The sequence below is a fragment of the Monodelphis domestica genome, chromosome 2 (assembly GCF_027887165.1).
Source record: "Monodelphis domestica isolate mMonDom1 chromosome 2, mMonDom1.pri, whole genome shotgun sequence".
Classification (NCBI taxonomy): Eukaryota; Metazoa; Chordata; class Mammalia; order Didelphimorphia; family Didelphidae; genus Monodelphis; species Monodelphis domestica.
Genome location: NC_077228.1, coordinates 11,842,323 through 11,862,682, shown reverse-complemented (window position 1 = coordinate 11,862,682; position 20,360 = coordinate 11,842,323). Strand labels below are relative to the sequence as shown.

Sequence of the window (20,360 nt, the reverse complement as noted above, 5' to 3'; positions counted from 1 at the left end):
ACGGCAGCCTGGCTTGGAAGAGGGATATCTAGTTTGAAATAAGGAAACTAGGACAGTCAATACCCTTGATGCCACCCTCATCATTAGAAAATACGAGTCTCAGGAGGTCGTATAACCCAGAGAGAGCCAGCCCCCCCCCCCCCCCCCCCCAGCCTCTGACGGGTCCCCCAGCCCCCAGCGAGAAGGCACAGAACCTTGGGCTCTATCCAGGCCGCTCGGACTGAAAGCCGCTCCGTGAGATGAGTTGCCGGGACAGATGGGTAAGGTGCCTTTCCTCGCTGGGGGTTAAAATGAGCAAAATCTGTTCTGGTCCAGAATCGCATCTACTCCCATGAATAAACAAGCACGATGGAATGGCCCTCTGTCCGAGTTTACTTGGTTTTTTAAGATGAAGCTTGTCTGTTCGGGTTCCTCATGCTCCCACCTGTCAGCGTTACTGCCGACGTTTAGTGTTTGCTTTTGGTGGAGGGGAGAAGGCAATTCTTGCAGGGTGCTTGCTGCTGGAGGGAGCCAGCAAAGACAGCCTCTTCCATCAGGAAACTTACAGGGCCGAGGGAATTGGAGGCGGCCGTAGCTTTGGAGCTGAAGCCCAAAGAAATGATCCTGCCTGTCCAGCTCCCTCCACAGGGCCATCGTGACGGTTGATCTCAGGTCTGGGTCTTTTCCCCTGATCTGTATTAATACTGGGCACCAAAGGAGCCGGCTGTGTGCAAATAAATAATTATAGGCTCGTTGGTCTGGAGCTGGAAGGGACCCTCGTGGTTGGCTGGTTGCTTCATTTTACAAAGGAGGAAACCGAGGCCCAGAGACATCCTCCCCCAGGGAGTCAGTGGCAAAACCTTTGGCTCCGTGACTGTGAGTTCTAGATACAGATGAAGTGGAGGGTGGCCAGCTTTCCTTTGCTTTAACCAGTCGCTGTGCTCCTGTGGTTTGAGGGAACATGGCGCCATCGTGGCCAAGTGAGCCTGTGCTTGAGTTTCTCTCTCCAGATCTGTGATCACCCCTCCTGGCTCTTTCTGGCTGTGATTTTGGATGCAGAGGCTTTACCACTCCTTGGTGTGGTTCTCTTCAAGCGGCGTTAGCAGTGTGAGGGAACAGATGCCGGCAAGAAACATCCCATCTCGTAGCTGAGGCGGTCCCTTCCTTGTCAGGGTCTGTGTGAGAGCTGCTGAAGGGAGGAGAGGAATCCTCTCCCCTTGGCTTTCTTCTGAAAGTGACGGAAACCGAGGCAGGTCCACGAGATGTGCCAGAACGTGGTTTTCCCAGCTTAGATCGTCAGATGGATAGACAGAGATTTAGATAGCTGGATGATGAATTCGATTTGGATTGCTGTATAGATAGGTGGATGGATAGATATTTAGACAGATAATGAATTCGACTTCTCCCATCTGATTGATTGCAGGATAGCAGGACTGGTTGCAGACCTTGGTGAGGTACAAGGTGGGCAGGGGCCATTGGTGCTGTCTTATCTATTTATTATTCTTTTTAAACCCTGACCTTTCATCTTAGAATCAATACTAGGTATTGGTTCTAAGGCAGAAGAGTGGTAAGGGCGAGGCCAGTGACAGGCAACCTTTTGAGCTTGGTGTGTCAAGATTTGACAAAAAAACAAGCATAATTTGGGTGGTGTATCCCTTTGAGAGAAAAAAATGTCCTTGGCATATGGCCCAGTACTTCTCTGTATGTGGCCAGGTCATCGAAAATGGCTACACGTGTCAGTGCTGACACGTGTGTCATAGATTTGCCATCATGGGCAATGGGGTCAAGTGCCTTGCCCAGGGTCACCCAGCTAAGATGTCTGAGGCCAAATTTGAACTCGGGACCTCCCGTCTCTAGGCCTGGCTCTCCATCCACTGAGCCACTTGGCTGCCCCCGTGCTATTTATTTATTTAGCCCTCCTTTCACTTGTGCAGAATGACTTGACTTGGCAGCTGCCTAAGCTGGGAGTCTATTTAAGGCGGAAGTGATGAATGGGGGAGGCTTGAGAGGGAGGATGAGTGGACGCTGGTTGGTTACGGATGGGCGGCCGGGAGGTAGATACACACGCAGGAGATGATAGGTGTGGCTGGGCAGGCCTGGAGCGCCACAGACCCAGATACAGACTCAGGAGAGACACATGTGTAGGTATCGGATTAAGGGGTGGCTGGATGGGCAGGCATTGAGATAGCCGATCCAGAGAAGGTAGGGGAGTGAATGGACAGAAGGTCTGAAGAAACGCCGGGGCCCGGCATTCCGGGCTTTTGGGGCCTGAGCCCGGTGTGGGGTCTCAGGGTGGGGAGCCACTCTGTAGAGCCCTGGAACACGCTGCCGCGTCTTGCCATTCCAGGGTAAGCGGCTCGTGGGCAGGCGCTGCCGTTCTCGCTTTCTTTCCCTCCCCCATCTCTGCTCATGCCCGGCCCCGAGTGGCCCTTTCCTGAGTGCTCGTTACCTCGGTGCAGCGCCGAAGGGCGCCCAGTGACAGGGAGCTCCCGACAGCCATTGCTGCTTGCTTTCTTGACTTCATTTCCGTGCACGTGATCTGGCAGCCGAGAAGGGGAAACCTTGTGTGGGGTTGGGCGGAGGGATGATTCTCCTCCTACACCGGGGTCGGGTCCTGTCCAAGCCCGATGGCCCCGCAGGGCTGCCCCTCTCTGTTTCCGCCTGCTCTCCCACCTTTGAGCAAGGATGCGAGGAAGGACCCGGATGGGTTGGGTTGTTTCCCGGAGGGCAGGGAGGGGGCGCCTCTGAGTATATTTCTTTGCCTTCCTTGGCACTAAGACTCAGTTCCCAGGGCAGAAAGGGCTAAGCCCTGGGGGTTAAATGACTTGCCCAGGGTCACACAGCTGGAAGTGTTTGAGGTCACATTGGAACCCAGCACCCCCTCTCCCCCCCCCCCCCCCCCCCCCAGGCTCTTCATTCCCTGAGCCACCTTGCAGTGGCCCCATTCTGGAGGCTTTTTTCATGGGTGCCTCTTCTGAAGCCATTTAAAGTGCATTAAAGAAACCTCTCCATAGAGCTGGAAATGCAGTTTCCATGGTAACAGTGAGCTGGAGGACAAGGGACAGCTACCAGGAGGTTGGGGGAGGGGAAGGCCTGGGGCTTCTGGCCCAGAGTTAAGGAAGGAGTCTGAGGGACACTCAGAGACCTGGAGACCCTCCCTTCCGGCCTCAGCTCCGCCCTTCCCAGCTGCCCCCGGCCAGATTCTCTCTGTCCATAGACCCCTAGGGCGGTGGCGGGGTGGGGTTTGGTGAGGCTTCAGCATCGTGGAGGCGCTCTGGCAGCTGGAAGTGTTGCCGCTGCCCCTGATGGGCGTCGGGGCTGGGAGAAGAGGCCGAAGTCCACCTGCCCTGAGACCCATCCCCGGCTCGGTTCCTGGACAGAAGGGAAGAGCCGGCCCAGCAGCGGGCGCTGCACCGTGGGGTGGGGGGAGGTACTGAGGCTGCGCAGATGCCCGAGTCCCCGTCAGCGCCTGGAAGATGAGAAGATACTTCCGAGCAAAGTGCACGTGCCTGTGCATGTGTGTCCGTGTGGATGGATGGATGGACAGACAGATCAGACACACGTGGTGGGACTCTGGAGAGGCCTCCAGGCTTGGCAGAATCCATCTGTGAGCCGGGTGATGGGGCCAAATAACAGCCTCCGGAGCCTCAGTTTCCTCATCTGTAAAATGTGGCGGCTGCTACTTTCACCCACCAGGCTCCTCTCCCTTGGGAGCCAAGGGTTTACTTAGCAGGGGGTAGAAATGCGGCTTGTTACTGTTTAAGAATTAGCTGTGACTTCTGTGCCTTCAGCCCACTTCAGCACTTTGAAGCCAGCTCTACTATTTATTGATTATTATCTTGAACCCGCACCTGGCCCAAGATCAGTTCTAAGCCAAAAGAGCTCAAGGGTCGGGCCATCAGCGACTTCCCCCTGGGGGACATGCCCAAGGCCCCGTTGGAACCACCCAGGACCTCCCATCCTGCACCCCACCCCCCTTGTTATTTAAGAGGTACTGGGTGGTTCCACAGAGCACAAACCACTGGGAGTTGGGAAGATCTGAATTCAAATCCAGTCTCGGGACACTGTGTGACCCTGGGCCAAGTCACCTCCCCTGTCCTGCCTCTGTTCTCCTCTGTTGAATGGAGCCAGTTTTGTGCCAAAGATCAAGGAGCTGTAACATTTAAATGAGTGGTTGGTATAAACTGTTACAGATAAGAGTGGTTGCCTTAAACTGTGACCACATAAATATGGTTTCAAACCAAAAGTATAGTGGTCGCTGGGGAAAAAATCCCAAATATGAAATATACCCAAGTCAGCTGGGTTTTTATGGAGAGTTGAATTAATACAAATAAGGAATTAATGAAAGAGAGAGTAAGAGGAAACAATGAGAAAAGAGATAGGCCAGCCTAGGTTTTTAAGCCTTAAGAGAGAGATCAGTCAGTCTTTTATCCACTCACCACAAGTTTTGTCCCAAGCAAGATTCTAGTGTTCAGAGATACCCACCAGTTCAGCTTCAGCAAGCTGAATTAAGTTCATCCACCAAGCCCTTCAAGGCAGCTCTGGCAAGCTGCCTCTCCGATTCAGCTTTGGCAAGTTGAATTTTTCAGAGACCTCTTTTTAGCTCCTTTTAAAGAGAATTTTCTCCTATGTCACCTCCCCTAAGTTCTCACATCTACCAGTCACAGTAGACTTTTCCAAAGGACAGACCATTCTTAATTCACACCTGAGTAGACTAAACTTTTCTGGGAAGACTAAAACTTCTGAGTAAGTTCACACCTCTTTGCAACTTGCAAGTTTGCAAGTTGCCTGACCTTCATGGGTACTTAGCACCTTCCTAACAATAGACTTAGCTTAAGTGCTTCGCCTCACTATAAGTATGAGTTAAGTACTTTCCATTGTTCAGTAAGGAGTTTACAACTTGATCTTCCCCTAAAGTATGCTTAAGTAGGGGTGGAGTAGAGGTCTGCATTCCTGACAAGTCCCTTCATTGTTTAAAATGGGGAATGGTCTTAACCAAATCTTAGGAAGTAGGGTCTGAGAATTTTTTGAGATTCACAGAGCTCAGTCAGCCCCTGGCTTGTCGTGGGCTCTACTGAAACGCTTATTCTACCTTTTTTGGTGTTCAGGCTTTCCCCGGACGTTAACGCAGGCCGAAGCCCTGGACAAGATCTGTGAGCCGGACTTGGTGATCAGCTTGAACATTCCATTTGAAACTCTCAAAGACCGTCTGAGCCGCCGCTGGATTCATCTTCCCAGTGGGAGGGTCTACAACCTGGAGTTCAACCCACCCCAAGTACAGGTAAGCCATCCTTGGGCTAGAGCCAGCCTTCCCCTTTTACAGAGCCAGAAACTGAGGCCTGGCATGAGCAGGGAGGCCAGCTGCCTGCCTCTGTCTGTCTGTCTCTGTCTGTCTGTCTGTCTGCCAGCCTCTGTTTGTCTGCCTCTGTGTGTCTCATTGTCTTCTTGAACCCGAGTTTCTTTTCTGTCATTTTAATTCTTCCATTTCCTTTCATCTGCCGGGTCACTCTTCTTAAAACATGAGTGTTTGGATGGGGTTTTCTCCCTTCCTGAGTTCCCACCTCGTGGATCCCTCGTGTGGACAGGCTTCCTCTAGATTTTTCTGCTGTCCACGCGGGCCTCCGCGCTTCTCCCTCCCTGCTCTCCTCTCCGAGGGGCCCTCAGCGCCTTCTGGATGCTCTCTTGGTCTCCTTATTGCCTCCTGCTGTTGATCCTGAACGATTCAGCCTCTGTGGCTGGAAGCATCCTCGAGGCCGTTTGGTCTTTCTTCTCCCTCCGGGCGAGGAGGGTGCAATCAGGAATGGCTTCATCGTCGGCCTCTGTCTGCTCCCTTTGGAAGAGGTTGTTCTCCAGTCCAGCACGGCCGTCTGTGGAGGGTGTCCTGGAGCCGCTGTCGTTAGGCCCAGCATCCGTGACAGCGAGCTCCGTCCTGGTCTTTGGCCCAGCGTGACGCGGACGCCGTCCAGAATTTTTGCCCAGAACAGGAGAATCACGGAGTTGTGTCTTGACTGGTCAGCGTTACCCAGGAGGGAGGAGGAGTTCTTCCAGAACGTATTTTTAACCCATTTCCTTTGTGACTTCCTCCTGGTGACGGGTGTCTCTGCCGGGGGGGCTCCGGCTTGGGGGGTGCTCCTAGGATGGGGCGTCCAGCACTTGATGATGAAGTATTTGCTGGGGCAGTCCGGGAAACGGCACAAAAAGGAGAAGGTGCCGCGTCCCCTGAGGTCTCCATCTTCAGCCGTGCCAGTTGTGGAAGGGGGAAATGAGGGACCAGGAATTCCAGGGACCTTGGAAAGCTCTACATGAGATCCAGGTAGTGCGGCGGGTAGGATGCGGGGCCTGGAGTTCCGATCGAGCTTAGACGTGTGCTCGTCACACGGCCTTGGCCAAGTCCTTTAACCACTCTTGGTCTCTGCTTCTTCCACTATGAAATGGGGTCATGACAACACCCACCTCCCGGACTTTTGGGAAGCTGGAAATCTCTTCATCTTGGCATTTTCCCTAGAAATAAGCCAGGAGACAAAAATGAAATCCCAGCCAAGTGGGAAGAGGGCCCGCATGTTCTCTGGAGGGGTCAGTAGAGGAGTTGGTTGTGCTGGTTTCATAGTGCCTCCAAAAGCCCCCGTGGAGACGCTGTCCCAGCCTGAGGTGTGGCCAGGCTGCTCAGATCCGCCCGGCAGCCTGGTGGCTCTGCCTCGTGCCCACTTTGAGGAGGTTGGGGCGCTCGGAGTCGGTGCAGTGGTGGCACAAAAGCGGACACGAGCTCTAGTTTACCAGACAGAGAATGACTTGTTTTTGTTACGTGCCTGGAGTGGCCTTTTCTGAATAGATGGAGGGCTGAACGAGGAGGATTGTGGTGAGAAAAAAGATGGGGGGCCCTTAGAACGCTCTCAGGCCTGCTGAACGAAGGCATTAATGTGAAAGAGGGCTGGGGAGTGGGGGGTGCCACACGGATGGGTGAGCATCATTTCTTAGAGAAGAGTAACCGGTCCAGTGACGCACCGAGACGAGAGCGTCCTGAGGACCCCCAGTCAGAAAGCCCTTGATGGAGTTGGCGGGTGAAGAGGGACGGCTAGGAAGAGCCCCCCAGTGTACGATACGGACTTGTTTATAAACGCTCCACAAAGGGCTCATGAGAAGTTTTGACTATCCCACGAAACAAGGAGAAGGGCTCAAAGGGGAGCCGAGCTTGGGGAACGTTTAGCAACCAACGTGGAAAGTGTTTCTCTGACTCGCGGACTGTGGGATGGCGGAGCTGAGGGTTTGGGCCGCCCCGGCCCTGGGAGTCCAGCTGAGGGTTTGGGCCTCCCTGGCCCTGGGCGTCCAGCTGAGGGTTTGGGCCGCCCTGGCCCTGGGCGTCCAGGAGGTGTCCAGAAGGGATCCGAGCTCCCGAGGGCTGCCGTCCTCAGGCCTGGGGCTCCCTCTTTCACGCGTGCCTCATCGTTCTGCCGCCGGGTCCCGATTCTTGGATCCGAAGGGCGGCTCTCCGGGTGCCCGCCCAGGCTCGCCTGCCCTTCTCCAAGCATCCCCAGAGCCGGGGAGTCCAGGGTCTAAAGCCCTTAATTGTGCCCCAAACTCCAATTTCTGTCTTCCCGACGTCCTGTTGCCGAGACTCTCTCAAAGCACTCCAGCCTCGGGCTAGAAGAGACTGCCGGAGGCTGAAGACCTGCAGTGGCTGCACGGTGGCTGCACGGTGGCGTGTCCACTTTGCTCTGCCACAAGAGGCTCTTGACCAGATCAGGAGAAAGCCCGTCTCCCCCTTACTCATCAAGGGAGGGTGGGGGAGGAAGCACAGGGTGGCTTCTGTCTTTTTCCCTTTTAGTATCCGTGGCTTGCCTTGGGGTGCCGGTCAGTATACATTCCGAGGGTCGCTGGGTGGCCCAGTGGGCAGAGCACTAGACTTGGCATCAGGAAGACTCATTTCCATGAGTTCCAATCTGGCCTCAGACACCAAGCGGGTGACCCTGGACAAGTCACCTCCCCTCCTCAGTCTTTGCAAAATGAGTGGAGAAGGCAGTGGCCGACCCCTCTAGGACCGTCGCTGGGTACTGGCAGAGTCACTTGCCCCTCTCTGTCTCAGTTTCTTCATCTGTAAAATGAGGGTTGGATAAAACCAAGAAATGACTGGAAAAGGCTGCAGTGGAAGGTTGGGGTGTCCCCAGTGGTGCCACCGGGCCCCTCTCACCCGCTTTTTCTTCTTCTCCAGGGAGTTGATGACATCACCGGAGAGCCGCTGATTCAGCAGGAGGCCGATAAGCCGGAGTCCGTCGCTGCTCGCCTGAGACAGTACAAGGAGGTGGCGAAGCCCGTCATAGAATTATACAAGTGAGTGTTTGCGCAGAACGTTACCAGCTTTGTTTGTTGTTGGCAGCCTTGACTGCACCCAGCAGCGTCGTTCTGTAGCATCAGAGGCCGCCTGATGCGGTGGTTTTGAGCCGGCGGATACGAGTTCGGGTCTTCCTCTGCTCCTTTTCCTGCTCCTGGGAGGGATCCTCTCGTCTAGGTCTCAGGTCGCAGCCTACTTTTTTTGGTTGTTCCTTTGTTTCGGTGCTTTTCACTTTGATATCAGCTACCTCTTCTGCCCTTCCCAGAGAGTTTACCTTGGAGAAAATGTTCCTAGAACCCCAAGGAATAGGAAATTAGGAAAACCAAGCAAAGCCATCCACCGTGTGTGACCCACACAGCATTCCTTCCCCAGAGGCCACTAAAGAAGGCAGGTACAAGAGTATTGGGGCCCACCCTGTGTATTGGTTCCAAGGCAGAAGAGCAGTCAGGGTGAGACCATGTGAGCAAAGTGACTTGCCCAGGGTCACCCAGCTAATGAGCCTCATTTTTGGATAGAAAACCTCAATATGCCGTTTTTGGTGTTGTTTTTCAGGCACCGAGGTATCCTCCACTCCTTTTCTGGGACAGAGACGAACAAAATCTGGCCGTACGTTTACTCGCTCTTTTCCAACAAAATGGCGTCCATTGGATCGAAAGAAGCCTAATGAAGAACGTGGAGGATGTGGTTGTTCATTAAATTGTGTGTGTAGTATTGGTGCCGTGTTCAAATTAGAAGCTAATTGAGATCACTTGAAGCGCCTTCCTTGCTTCTCCCAGGGAGTGGATTTAAAGATGAATCTATTTAGAGAATTGACCAAAAGTAGGGCCCTCTACCCTTAGGAAGGAAGTCTCAAAGAGTGTAGAAAAGTAGATGCTCGGCGTGTGTGTGGACCCCCTCGATGAGAGCAGTATGGGGAGGGCTCGAGCCCTGGATGACTTCTCTCAACCGCCTCTCGTTGGGAGTGGCGGGTGGCTTTCCATCATGGCGCCCTCTGGGCGTGGGGATGGTGGGATGGTGGGGATGGGAGCTGTGCCACCCAGCTGTGGGAATGGAGACCTCCAAGGACTTTGGCCCCACCTTGATGACAGAACTCCTGCCTCCGCCTCCATCCTTGTAGCCAAGCCCCATCTTCCCGCTGCCTCTGTCAGAGGGCTCTCTGGGCTTCTGGCTTTCCTTTTCTTCCTTCCTTCTGGACGTGAGCGCTCTCTCTCCTCGGTCCACAGGATTTTTTTCATGCCTCTGAGAAGAAAGGCTTAAGGACCACCTTTGCTCCTCAGCTCTGCCCCTGTGCAAGCTACCCCATGGCTAATGGTGGAGATGCATGTGCCATTGGAAGTCTCTGACATCCTCTTTGGATGGAATGAGTAGAATCCATTCAGCCCCGGCTTTGAGTTTCCCCTTGGTGTGCGGCTCTCCTTTCCTTTCATGGACGAATAGGCCCCTCCAGAGTCTTGCACTGGATTTAGTGGCCCAGAGAGGACTCGCACACCATCTCCTGGGCTGGAAGACCACCCTCAGAGAGTAATTAAAGCAGGCCTAGAGGCGGTGTGGTAGAGTGGATTGAGCACTGCTCTTGGAGTTGGGAAGAGGAGTTCCAAACCCCCTCCTGCAGATGGCTTTTTCTTTAGCTTTGTGACTGGGGGGGGGGTGAGTCTTTTCATGCCTGCCTCAGTTTACTTGTCCGTATAATGGGGGGGAGGGTTGGATTGGAGGACCTTCCAACTCTTAACTTGATGCTTTTACTTGAGAAGACACTTTCGTTGTTCCTGAAAAATAAACTATTCGAGAGATGCTGCTAAACATGAGTGCCCTGTCCTGGGAGGGAGCCCTACAGCACCCTTGTAGAGATGCAGACGAGAGCCAGGGGCCCATGTGGAGACATAAAACCTCTGCATTAGCTGAGTGTAGACCGAGTCTGATAGCTTTATTCCTATAGGACAGAGGGTCGGGGATCTGGATCCTGAAGGGTGAGCCCCCATCCTTGTTTCCTCTGGAAAATCTGAGAAAATGAAATGTATTCCTGCTGCCTTACTACTCAGGAGCGTCCTTTTCCGTGATTGGGGGGACTTTACCTGAGGAGATGCTCTGATGGGGTTTCTGGAAGTGACCTCCCCCCGCTCCCCCCCAAATGGCACCCCAATGGGTCGAAGAGGGCCCTGTTTGGGCACTGGATGATGGAGCTGAAATGCGTCCTTTACTTGCCGAAGCCCCTCTCATTGGGTGTCTCGGCCTCGGGGACCTGGACGTCGTCTGCCTTCAGAAGGGGCCCCCAGCTTCTTGCCCAACTGTCTCTCCTCCTCTCTGCCCTGATGGAACGGAGCTGTTGGGCTCTCTTGTGGCTGTCTTGGTGGGAGCCAAGTTTTCTACTGTTGTACCGGGTGAGTGGGTGGAAAGGGATTGTTCATTTTTCTGATTTGTGTCATTAAAGTGCCCACGAAGGGCTTTTGGAATGTGGTCGCTGCCTCGTGTTGATTCTTAGCACTGGGGGAGGAAGGAGGTTGGGACAATGGCAGAGAGCTGCGGGGCTCAGCCGGGGCTATTATCGACGCCTCTTTGTCAGGGGACCTCAGGGTGGGGAAGGAGAAATCCGGGAACAGCAATTCAGCCAGCATTTATATGGAAGTGGCAGAGCAGGAGAGAACAGCAAGAAGAGGGCAGAGGCTCTGCTTGGGGCTTCTTCATAAAGGCTCCCCAATGCTGCGGCTTATTTCAGAGGTGCCTCCTCTCTCACTCCCATGCCTTTGTGCAGGATGTCCTTCCAGGGCTGCGGATCTCCCCATCTTGTCCCCCTGGACCCCTCAGTTCCTTTCTAAGGCCAGCTCAAGAGTCACCTCTGATGAGAGATGATGGTTCCTGATCTGGGTTATCCTTTCTGTAGCCTCCCACCTCCACCTCCCTCCATTGGGCATCTGCCTGTATCTTTGTGACTCTGCTGACTTTCTATGTGCCTGTATCTACCCATGTGTGAGCATGCGCGCCCCTCCTGAGACCCCCTCCCAGCTCAGCTTCCTCATCTCTGAAATGGGAATAATAGCTCCCACCTCCCAGGGTAGTTGTGAGGACCCAATGAAGTACCATTTCCCTGCTCTTTAAAAGGATGCCATTAGACTAAATGGCCTTGGAGGTCCTTTCTGAGTCTATAACCGAATCCACTTTACTTTCTGCTCTCCCTCATTGGACTGTCCATTTTCATTTGCTCTTAAGGTAAGGAAGGAGCCTCTGATTTCATTGCTCTGGGGAGCTGCCTCCCCTTGGGGGAATGGGCATCCTTCGTCCAGGCTGGTCTTTTAGGGAGTCAGCCTCCGTCTAGAGTGCCTGTCCTCAGAGCAAAGCAGTCCGACTCAGAATGCAGAGCTGACAGAGCCCTTCAAGATCGTCCGCTCCAACCGCCCCATTTTTCTTTTGAGAAAGCGGCAGCCTCTGGGGGTCTCAGGATTTTCACAGGGTGCCCCAGTCAGCAAGAGCCACGATGGAGACTTCTGGGTAAACATGGCTGCAATCTAGACGCGAATCGCTTCCTCTCCCCGGCACCGAGCAAAATAGACTACCTCAAAAAGAGCATAAAAATCATCTTTGGAAGAACAGAGGGACTCTCCAGTACCCTACAGACACGAAGGTATGTGGTGTTTGAACAGTGCCACACTATAAGTAGGAGGAAAAGCTTGCACAAAAACATGAACTGAGCTGCCCTTCCCCCTCCTCCCCCACAGACCCAGAGTAGGGCCTCAGAGCGCTCACTGGGACAGCGAGTGAGTGAGGAATGTCTCTGTCTGGGGGGGAACACCAGGGTCCTTGGGATCTAAAGACTCCTAGGGAACTACCTCTCAGGGCGGTTTCACTGGAGAACCCTGCACACTGGAAAGCATACAGACCATGGGGCCCCTGCAAACTACGAACAGTGTGGAGTCTCCAGAAACTGTAGAAACTGCCTAAGGCCAAAGCTCCGCTCCTTGTTGTAGTGGGGGGGGGGCACACCAGGCTCCCTGGAAACTGACAGGGACTACCAGAGATCCACCCCTCAGAGCAGTTTTACAGGAGATTCCTGTGCACCGGTGAGAAGAGACCACAGAGCACCGGGGGGGGGGGGGGGGGGGGAATGCACTAACCACGGAGGCTGGGAAGAACTAGTCTGAGGCAACTTAAATCCACAGACAACCCGCCCATATCACCTAGACCTCTGACCAAAAAGAAAAGGGGGAAAAAAACACCAAAGGGAAGGCTCACACTACCCAAGAGTAATCCTCCAAGAAGAAAGGGAAAAAAGTGACTATTGAGAACTGTTATGGGGGGGGGGGGAACCAGGGGACAGAAGAGAAAGAGGATGAAATTCAAACAAAATCAAAACATGCCCCCAAAATGGAAATCATCCACATCCTCTGGAAGAACTCAAAATGGAGCTTATCCAAAAGATGGAAACCTTGTGGTAAGAAAAAATGGGAAAATATTCAGAAAGAGGTCAGCAGCCTGACAGACAAGACCTCACAATTGAGAAAGAGCTGGAGGCCACAAACAGAAGGGCAGACCAAACTGAAAAGCAAAACCAGTCCTTAAAGACAAGAATTAAGCAACTGGAAGACAGTGATCTTGCAAAACAGCAAGAATTAATAAAGCAAAGTCAAAAAAATAATGAATTAGAAGAAAACAAAATATCTCACTGACAAGGTGACAGACCAGGAAAATGGAGGAAGGAGAGACAACTTGAGAATCATTGGTCTACCCGAAAAAACAGATAAACAAAAATCTCTATGCCATACTACAGGAAATTATAGAAGAGAATTGCCCTAATGTTCTTGAGCAAGGGGGAAAAATATAAATAGAAAGGGTTCATAGAACACCCTCTATACTAAATCTCCAAAAGACAACCCCCAGAGTAATCGTCAAATTCAAGAGCTTCCAAGCTAAGGAGAAAATCTTACAAGAAGCCAAGAAGAGGAGCTTCAGATATAGAGGAGTCCCCATAAGGGTCACACATGACTTAGCAGCAAACACGCTAAGAGTCCACAAAGCATGGAACACGATATTCAAAAAGGCAAGAGAGCTGGGTCTTCAACCAAGAATCAACTACCCATCAAAATTGACTATATACTTCCAGGGGAAAGTATGGACATTCAACAAAATAGAAGATGTCCAAGTATTTGCAAAGAAAGGACCAGAACTTAGTGGAAAGTTTGACATCCAAACACAAAGAGCAAGAGAAACATGAAAAGGTAAATATGAAAGAAAGGGAAAAGGAGAAAAATGTTATCTTTTTCTTTCATTCAAACACTCTTCTATAAGGACTACATTTATATCAAATTATATATGTGGGGGAAATGTAATGTGTAACTCAAATTGTATGCATCATTAGAGTAGTTAGAAGAATCATGCATAGAAAAAGATTGGGGCATCAAGATGATATGGTGAAAGGGGGGGAAGATAGGAAAAGGGAGGGGATTGATGGTACTAAGATTTACTTCAAGAAATAGAGGGAAAAACTAAATAGAATAATCTTTCTCACACAAAGATACACATGGGAAGGGGAGGGGAAGAATTCTATAAGGAGAGGAAGAGAGCGCAAAGTGGTATTACTTAAACGTTACTCTCAGTGAAATCAACTCTGAGAGGGAAGAACATCTAGATCCATTGGGATCTTGAATTCTATCTTATCCAACAGGGTAAGAGAGAAGGGGAAATTAAGGAGGGGGGAGAGGGAGTATAAAAAGGGAGGGAAGGAGAGGGGGGAGGGAAAGGGAACAAAAAGGGAGGGGCTAGAAAAGGAAGCATATCAAGGGAGGGGACTAGGGGGACTGATCTAAAGTAAATCACTGGTTTAAAAGGTTATAGCTAAAGAAGAAAGGTCAGAATTAGGGGAGGATATCAAAATGCCATGGATTCCACAAGTGACAGTCATAACTTTGAATGTGAATGGGATGAACTCACCCATAAAACGTAGACGAATAGCAGAATGGATTAGAACCCAAAACCCTACCATATGTTGTCTTCAAGAAACACATATGAGGCGAGTTGACACTCACAAGGTTAGAATTAAAGGATGGAGTAAGATCTTTTGGGCCTCAACTGATAGAAGACAGGAGTAGCAATCATGATATCTGACAAAGCCAAAGCCAAAATAGACCAGATTAAAAGGGATAGGGAAGGTAAATATATTCTATTAAAAGGGACTTTAGATAATGAGGAAATATCAGTAATCAACATGTACACACCAAATGGTATAGCATCCAAATTTTTTTAAAATACTATTTTATTTGATAATTTCCAAGCATTATTCATTAAAGACAAAGATCATTTTCTTTTCCTCCCTCCCCACCCCCAATAGCTGATGTGTGATTCCACTGGGTATCATATGTGTTCTTGACTCGAACCCATTGTCATGTTGTTAGTATTTGCATTAGAGTGTTCGTTTAGAGTCTCTCCTCTGTCATGTCCCCTCAACCGCTATAGTTGGGCAGTTGCTTTTCCTCAGTGTTTCTACTCCCACAGTTTGTCCTCTCCTTATGAATAGTGTTTTTTCTCCTAGGTCCCTGCAGATTGTTCAGGGACATTACACTGCTACTAATGGAAAAGTCCATTATGTTCGATTATACCACAGTGTATTAGTCTCTGTGTACAATGTTCTCCTGGTTCTGCTCCTCTCACTCTGCATCACTTTCTGGAGGTCGTTCCAGTCTCCATGGAATTCCTCCACTTTATTATGCCTTTTTGCACAATAGTATTCCATCACCAACATATACCACAATTTGTTCAGCCATTCCCCAATTGAAGGGCATCCCCTTGTTTTCCAAGAATCCAAATTTTAATAGAGAAACTAGGAGAATTGAAGGAGGAAATAGACAGTAAAACCATATTAGTGGGAGACTTAAACCAACCACTATCAAATTTAGATAAATCAAACCAAAAAATAAACAAGAAAGAGGTAAAAGAGGTGAATGAAATCTTAGAAAAATTAGAGTTAATAGACATAGGGAGAAAAATAAATAGGGACAAAACCGAATACACCTCAGCACCACATGGCACATTCACAAAAATAGATCATAGACTAGTTCACAGAAACATGGCACTCAAATGCAGAAAAGCAGAACTAATAAATGCAACTTTTTCAGATCATATGGCAATAAAAATAATGATCAGTAAGGGTACATGGAGAGCCAAATAAAAATTAATTGGAAATTAAATAATATGATACTCCAAAACCTGTTAGAGAACAAATCATAGAAACAATAATTTCATTGAGGAAAATGACAATGGTGAGACATCCTTTCAAACCTTATGGGATGCAGCCAAAGCAGTACTCAGAGGAAAATTCATATCCCTGAGTGCATATATTAAGAAATTAGGGAGGGAAGAGATCAATGAATTGGAACTGCAAATCAAAAAACTTGAAAGTGAACAAATTAAAAATCCCAAGAAGAAAACCAAACCACAGATCCTAAAAATTAAGGAAGAAATTAATAAAATCAAAAGTGATAGAACTATTGAACTAATAAACAAGACTAGAAGCTGGTACTTTGAAAAAACAAACAAAATAGACAAAGTACTGGTCAATCTAATTAAAAAAAGGAAGGAAGAAAAGCAAATTAACAGCATCAAAGATGAAAAGGGGGACCTCACCTCCAATGAAGAGGAAATTAAGGCAATCATTAAATACCACTTTGCCCAACTATATGGCAATTAATATACCAATCTAGGTGATATGGATGAATATTTACAAAAATATAAATTGCCTAGACTAACAGAAGAAGAAATAGAATTCTTAAATAATCCCATATCAGAAAAAGAAATCCAACAGGCCATCAAAGAACTCCCTAAGAAAAAATCCTCAGAGCCTGATGGATTTACAAGTGAATTCTATCAAACATTCAAAGAACAGCTAATCCCAATACTATACAAACTATTTGACATAATAAGCAAAGAGGGAGTTCTACCAAACTCCTTTTATGACACAAACATGGTACTTATTCCAAAGCCAGGCAGGTCAAAAATGGAGAAAGAAAACTCTAGACCAATCTCCCTAATGAATATAGATGCAAAAATCTTAAATAGGATACTAGCAAAAAGACTCCAGCAAGTGATCAGGAGGGTAATTCACTATGACCAAGTAGGATTTATACCAGGAATGCAGGGTTGGTTCAATATTAGGAAAACCATGTACATAATTGACCATATCAACAATCAAACCAACAGAAATCACATGATTATCTCAATGGATGCAGAAAAAGCCTTTGATAAAATATAACACTCATTCCTATTAAAAACACTAGAAAGCATAGGAATAGAAGGGTCATTCCTAAAAATAATAAACAGTATATATCTAAAACTATCAGCAAACATCATCTGCAATGGGGATAAACTAGAAGCCTTCCCAATAAGATCAGGAGTGAAACAAGGATGCCCATTGTCACCCCTATTATTTAAGATTGTACTAGAAACACTAGCAGTAGCATTTAGAGAAGAAAAAGAAATTGAAGTCATCAAAATAGGGAAGGAGGAGACCAAGTTATCACTCTTTGCAGATGATATGATGGTCTACTCAAAGAATCCTAGAGAATCAACAAAAAAGCTAGTCAAAATAATCAACAACTTTAGCAAAGTTGCAGGATACAAAATAAACCTACATAAGTCATCAGCATTTCTCTATATTTCCAACACAGCTCAGCAGCAAGAATTAGAAAGAGAAATTCCATTTAAAATCACCTTAGACAACATAAAATACTTAGGAATCTATCTTCTGAGACAAACACAGGAACTATATGAACACAACTACCAAACACTCTCCACACAACTAAAATTAGACTTGAGCAATTGGAAAAAAAACATTAACTGCTCATGGTAGGAAGAGCCAATATAACAAAAATGACCATCCTATCCAAACTTATTTATCTATTTAGTGCTATGCCCATTGAAATTCAAAAAAAAATTTTTTACTGATTTAGAAAAAAACCATAACAAAGTTCATTTGGAAGAACAAAGGATCAAGGATATCAGGGAAATAATGGGAAAAAAAATACAAAGGAAGGTGACCTTGCAGTCCCAGATCTCAAACTCTATTATAAAGCAGTGGTCATCAAAACAATCTGGTACTGGCTAAGAGACAGAAAGGAGGATCAGTGGAATAGACTTGGGGTAAGTGACCTCAGCAAGACAGTATATGACAAACCCAAAGACCCCAGCTTCTGGGACAAAAACCCACTATTTGACAAAAACTTCTGGGAAAACTGGGAGACAGTGTGGGAGAGATTAGGTTTGGATCAACACCGCACACCCTACACCAAGATAAACTCAGAATGGGTGAACGACTTGAACATAAAGAAGGAAACTATAAGTAAATTAGGTGAACACAGAATAGTATATATGTCAGACCTGTGGGAAGGGAAAGACTTTAAAACTAAGCAAGACATGGAGTCACAAAATGTAAAATAAACAATTTTGATTATATCAAGTTAAAAAGTTTCTGTACAAACAAAAACAATGTAACCAAAATGAGAAGGGAAGCAACCAATTGGGAAACAATCTTCATAACAAAAACCTCTGACAAAGGTCTAATTACTTAAATCTATAAAGAGCTAAATCAATTGTACAAAAAACCAAGCCATTCTCCAATTGATAAATGGGCAAGGGACATGAACAGGCAGTTTTCAGCCAAGGAAACCAAAGCTATTAATAAGCACATGAAGAAGTGCTCTAAATCTCTTATAATCAGATAGATTCAAATCAAAACAACTCTGAGGTATCACCTCACACCTAGCAGATTGGCTAACATGATAGCAAAGGAAAGTAATGAATGCTGGAGGGGATGTGGCAAAGTAGGGACATTAATTCATTGCTGGTGGAGTTGTGAATTGATCCAACCATTCTGGAGGGCAATTTGGAACTATGCCCAAAGGGCGACAAAAGACTGTCTGCCCTTTGATCCAGCCATAGCACTGCTGGGTTTGTACCCCAAAGAGATAATAAGGAAAAAGACTTGTACAAGAATATTCATAGCTGCGCTCTTTGTGGTGGCAAAAAATTGGACAATGAAGGGATGCCCTTCAATTGGGGAATGGCTGAACACATTGTGGTATATGTTGGTGATGGAATACTATTGTGCTCAAAGGAATAATAAAGTGGAGGAATTCCATGGGGACTGGAACAACCTCCAGGAAGTGATGCAGAGCGAAAGGAGCAGAACCAGGAGAACATTATACACAGAGAGATACACTGTGGTACCATCAAACGTTATGGACTTCTCCATTAGTGGCAATGCAGCGATCCTGAACAATCTGCAGGGATCTAGGAGAAAAAACACTAGCCACAAGCAAAGGAGAAATTGTGGGAGTAAATACACTGAAGAAAAGCAAATTTCATTACCAACATATGCCAACATATGTTTGACTACAGGGGTTGAGGGAACATGATTGAGGAGAGCCGCTAAATGAACACCTTAATACAAATACCAACAACATGGAAATGGGTTCGAATCAAGGACAGATATGATACCCAGTGGAATCACGCATTGGCTATGGGCGGGGGGGGGGGGGGGGGGGAGGAAAAGAAAATGATCTTTGTTTCCAAGCAATAATATTTGAAAATGACCAAATAAAATAATGTTCAAATTGGGGGGAAAAAAGAGCCTCGATGGATTTGAGCCTCAGTCCCTGGGAGAAAGTCCTTCCCAGGCTGGCCATGGGCTAGCCACCCCTGACTTTTGTTTTTGGAACTCGAAGTGTTATCTTTGAAGGAACACCAAGAACTCGGCAGCTATCCCTTAATCCGAGGGCAGCCTCTCCTGGGAAACCGTGGCCAGATGCCCAGAGAAACTGTGGAGAAACAAAAGCCGGACTCCTCGGTCTCAGGCCCCCGGATGCAAATAGCACTTGCCTTAAAAAGCACAAGACTCACCACGGCATCTCCAAGTTAAAAACAAGCAACGCTGGCAAGACAAATGGGGAAATCATTGCTACGTGGAATCAGAGCTCCTCAGGGGCAAGAAACTCCAAGAGGAGAGTGTCTGTAAGGTATCCTCAGGGGGACTCAAGTTATATTCACCAAGAAGCTTTCCCAATCACAGGCCATGAACGATATTCCTAGACTTGGGCAACCCTAAGACAAAAGGGCCCCACTGGGCTAGTGGCAGAGATGGAATCTGAACCATTTTTCCTAACACTGTTTGCCACTAGCCACTACTTACTGCTCCCTCGCCAAGGGTTGGCAGCCATCTCTCAGCCCTGAAGCTGTGTTATTTCTAATGTACTTAAACAAGGAAAAAGAAACCCCTTTACTTCTGTTTTGTGAATCAATACCGAGTATTGGTTCCAAGCCAGAAGAGAGGTAAAATTGGGCAATTGAGGTTAAGGGACTTGCCCAGGGTCACACAGCTGGGAAGTGTCTGAGGCCCGTTTTGAACCCAGGACCTCCCATCTCCAGGTTTAGCTGTGTCCACTGAGCCCCACAGCTGCCCCTTCTAATATACTTCCTACTTAAGAGGAGCCAACGTAGACTCCTAGAGCCCAGTCTCTTCCCATCTTCCATTCCACCCAAATCATAGGCTGAACCTTCCAGAGTTGGGTAGAAGCTTAGAGGTCATCGAGCCATTGGAGGGATGAAGAAACTGAGGCACAGATTGATGTAACTTGGTCAAGGTCCCATAGGCAGTAAAGGGCACTTTCCAGGTGGACCGCAAGGAACCATCTTTCGCTTCCGTACTTTCAGGGATGGAGACGTCCCTTCTTGAAACGACTCGTGCCCGTTTTTCTCTACGGTTCTAATAACTGAGACAAAAAAAGGGGGTTCGTGTTTCATGAGAGCTCCTATTCGCTGGTCCAGTGTCTCCTCGTAAAGTGCCCATCCGGGTCTTTGAGCCGCCTCTCCTCCGCGCTAAGCCTCCCTCGAGGCATCCTCCTGGGTGTCCTCTTTCACCAAAGGTGATGCCTAGAACCGAGCCCAGAATGCCAGATGCGGTCCGAGCGGGGCGGTGCTTGCTGGGGTCGTTGCCTCCCAACTTCCGGTCGCCATGGGGCTGGGTCAAAGCAGGAAAATGGGATGAAGAGAAAACGGCCCCGTGGCTTGCTCCGGTACA

The 20,360-nt window shown here is 48.5% G+C and overlaps 1 protein-coding gene across 4 annotated transcripts in view; it reads left to right on the top strand.

The window, feature by feature from the left end:
* AK4 (adenylate kinase 4) overlaps positions 1–10,759 on the top strand; it is a 50,830-nt gene extending 40,071 nt beyond the window's left edge. For all 4 annotated transcript variants that reach the window (XM_007480461.3, XM_007480456.3, XM_007480460.3 and 1 more), the window contains 3 exons: positions 5,088–5,260; positions 8,186–8,304; positions 8,858–10,759. In XM_007480461.3, coding sequence (XP_007480523.1) covers positions 5,088–5,260; positions 8,186–8,304; positions 8,858–8,969 — 404 coding nt within the window. In that variant the 3' untranslated portion in view covers positions 8,970–10,759. The remainder of the gene's footprint in view (positions 1–5,087; positions 5,261–8,185; positions 8,305–8,857) is intronic.
* Positions 10,760–20,360: the final 9,601 nt, after the last annotated feature.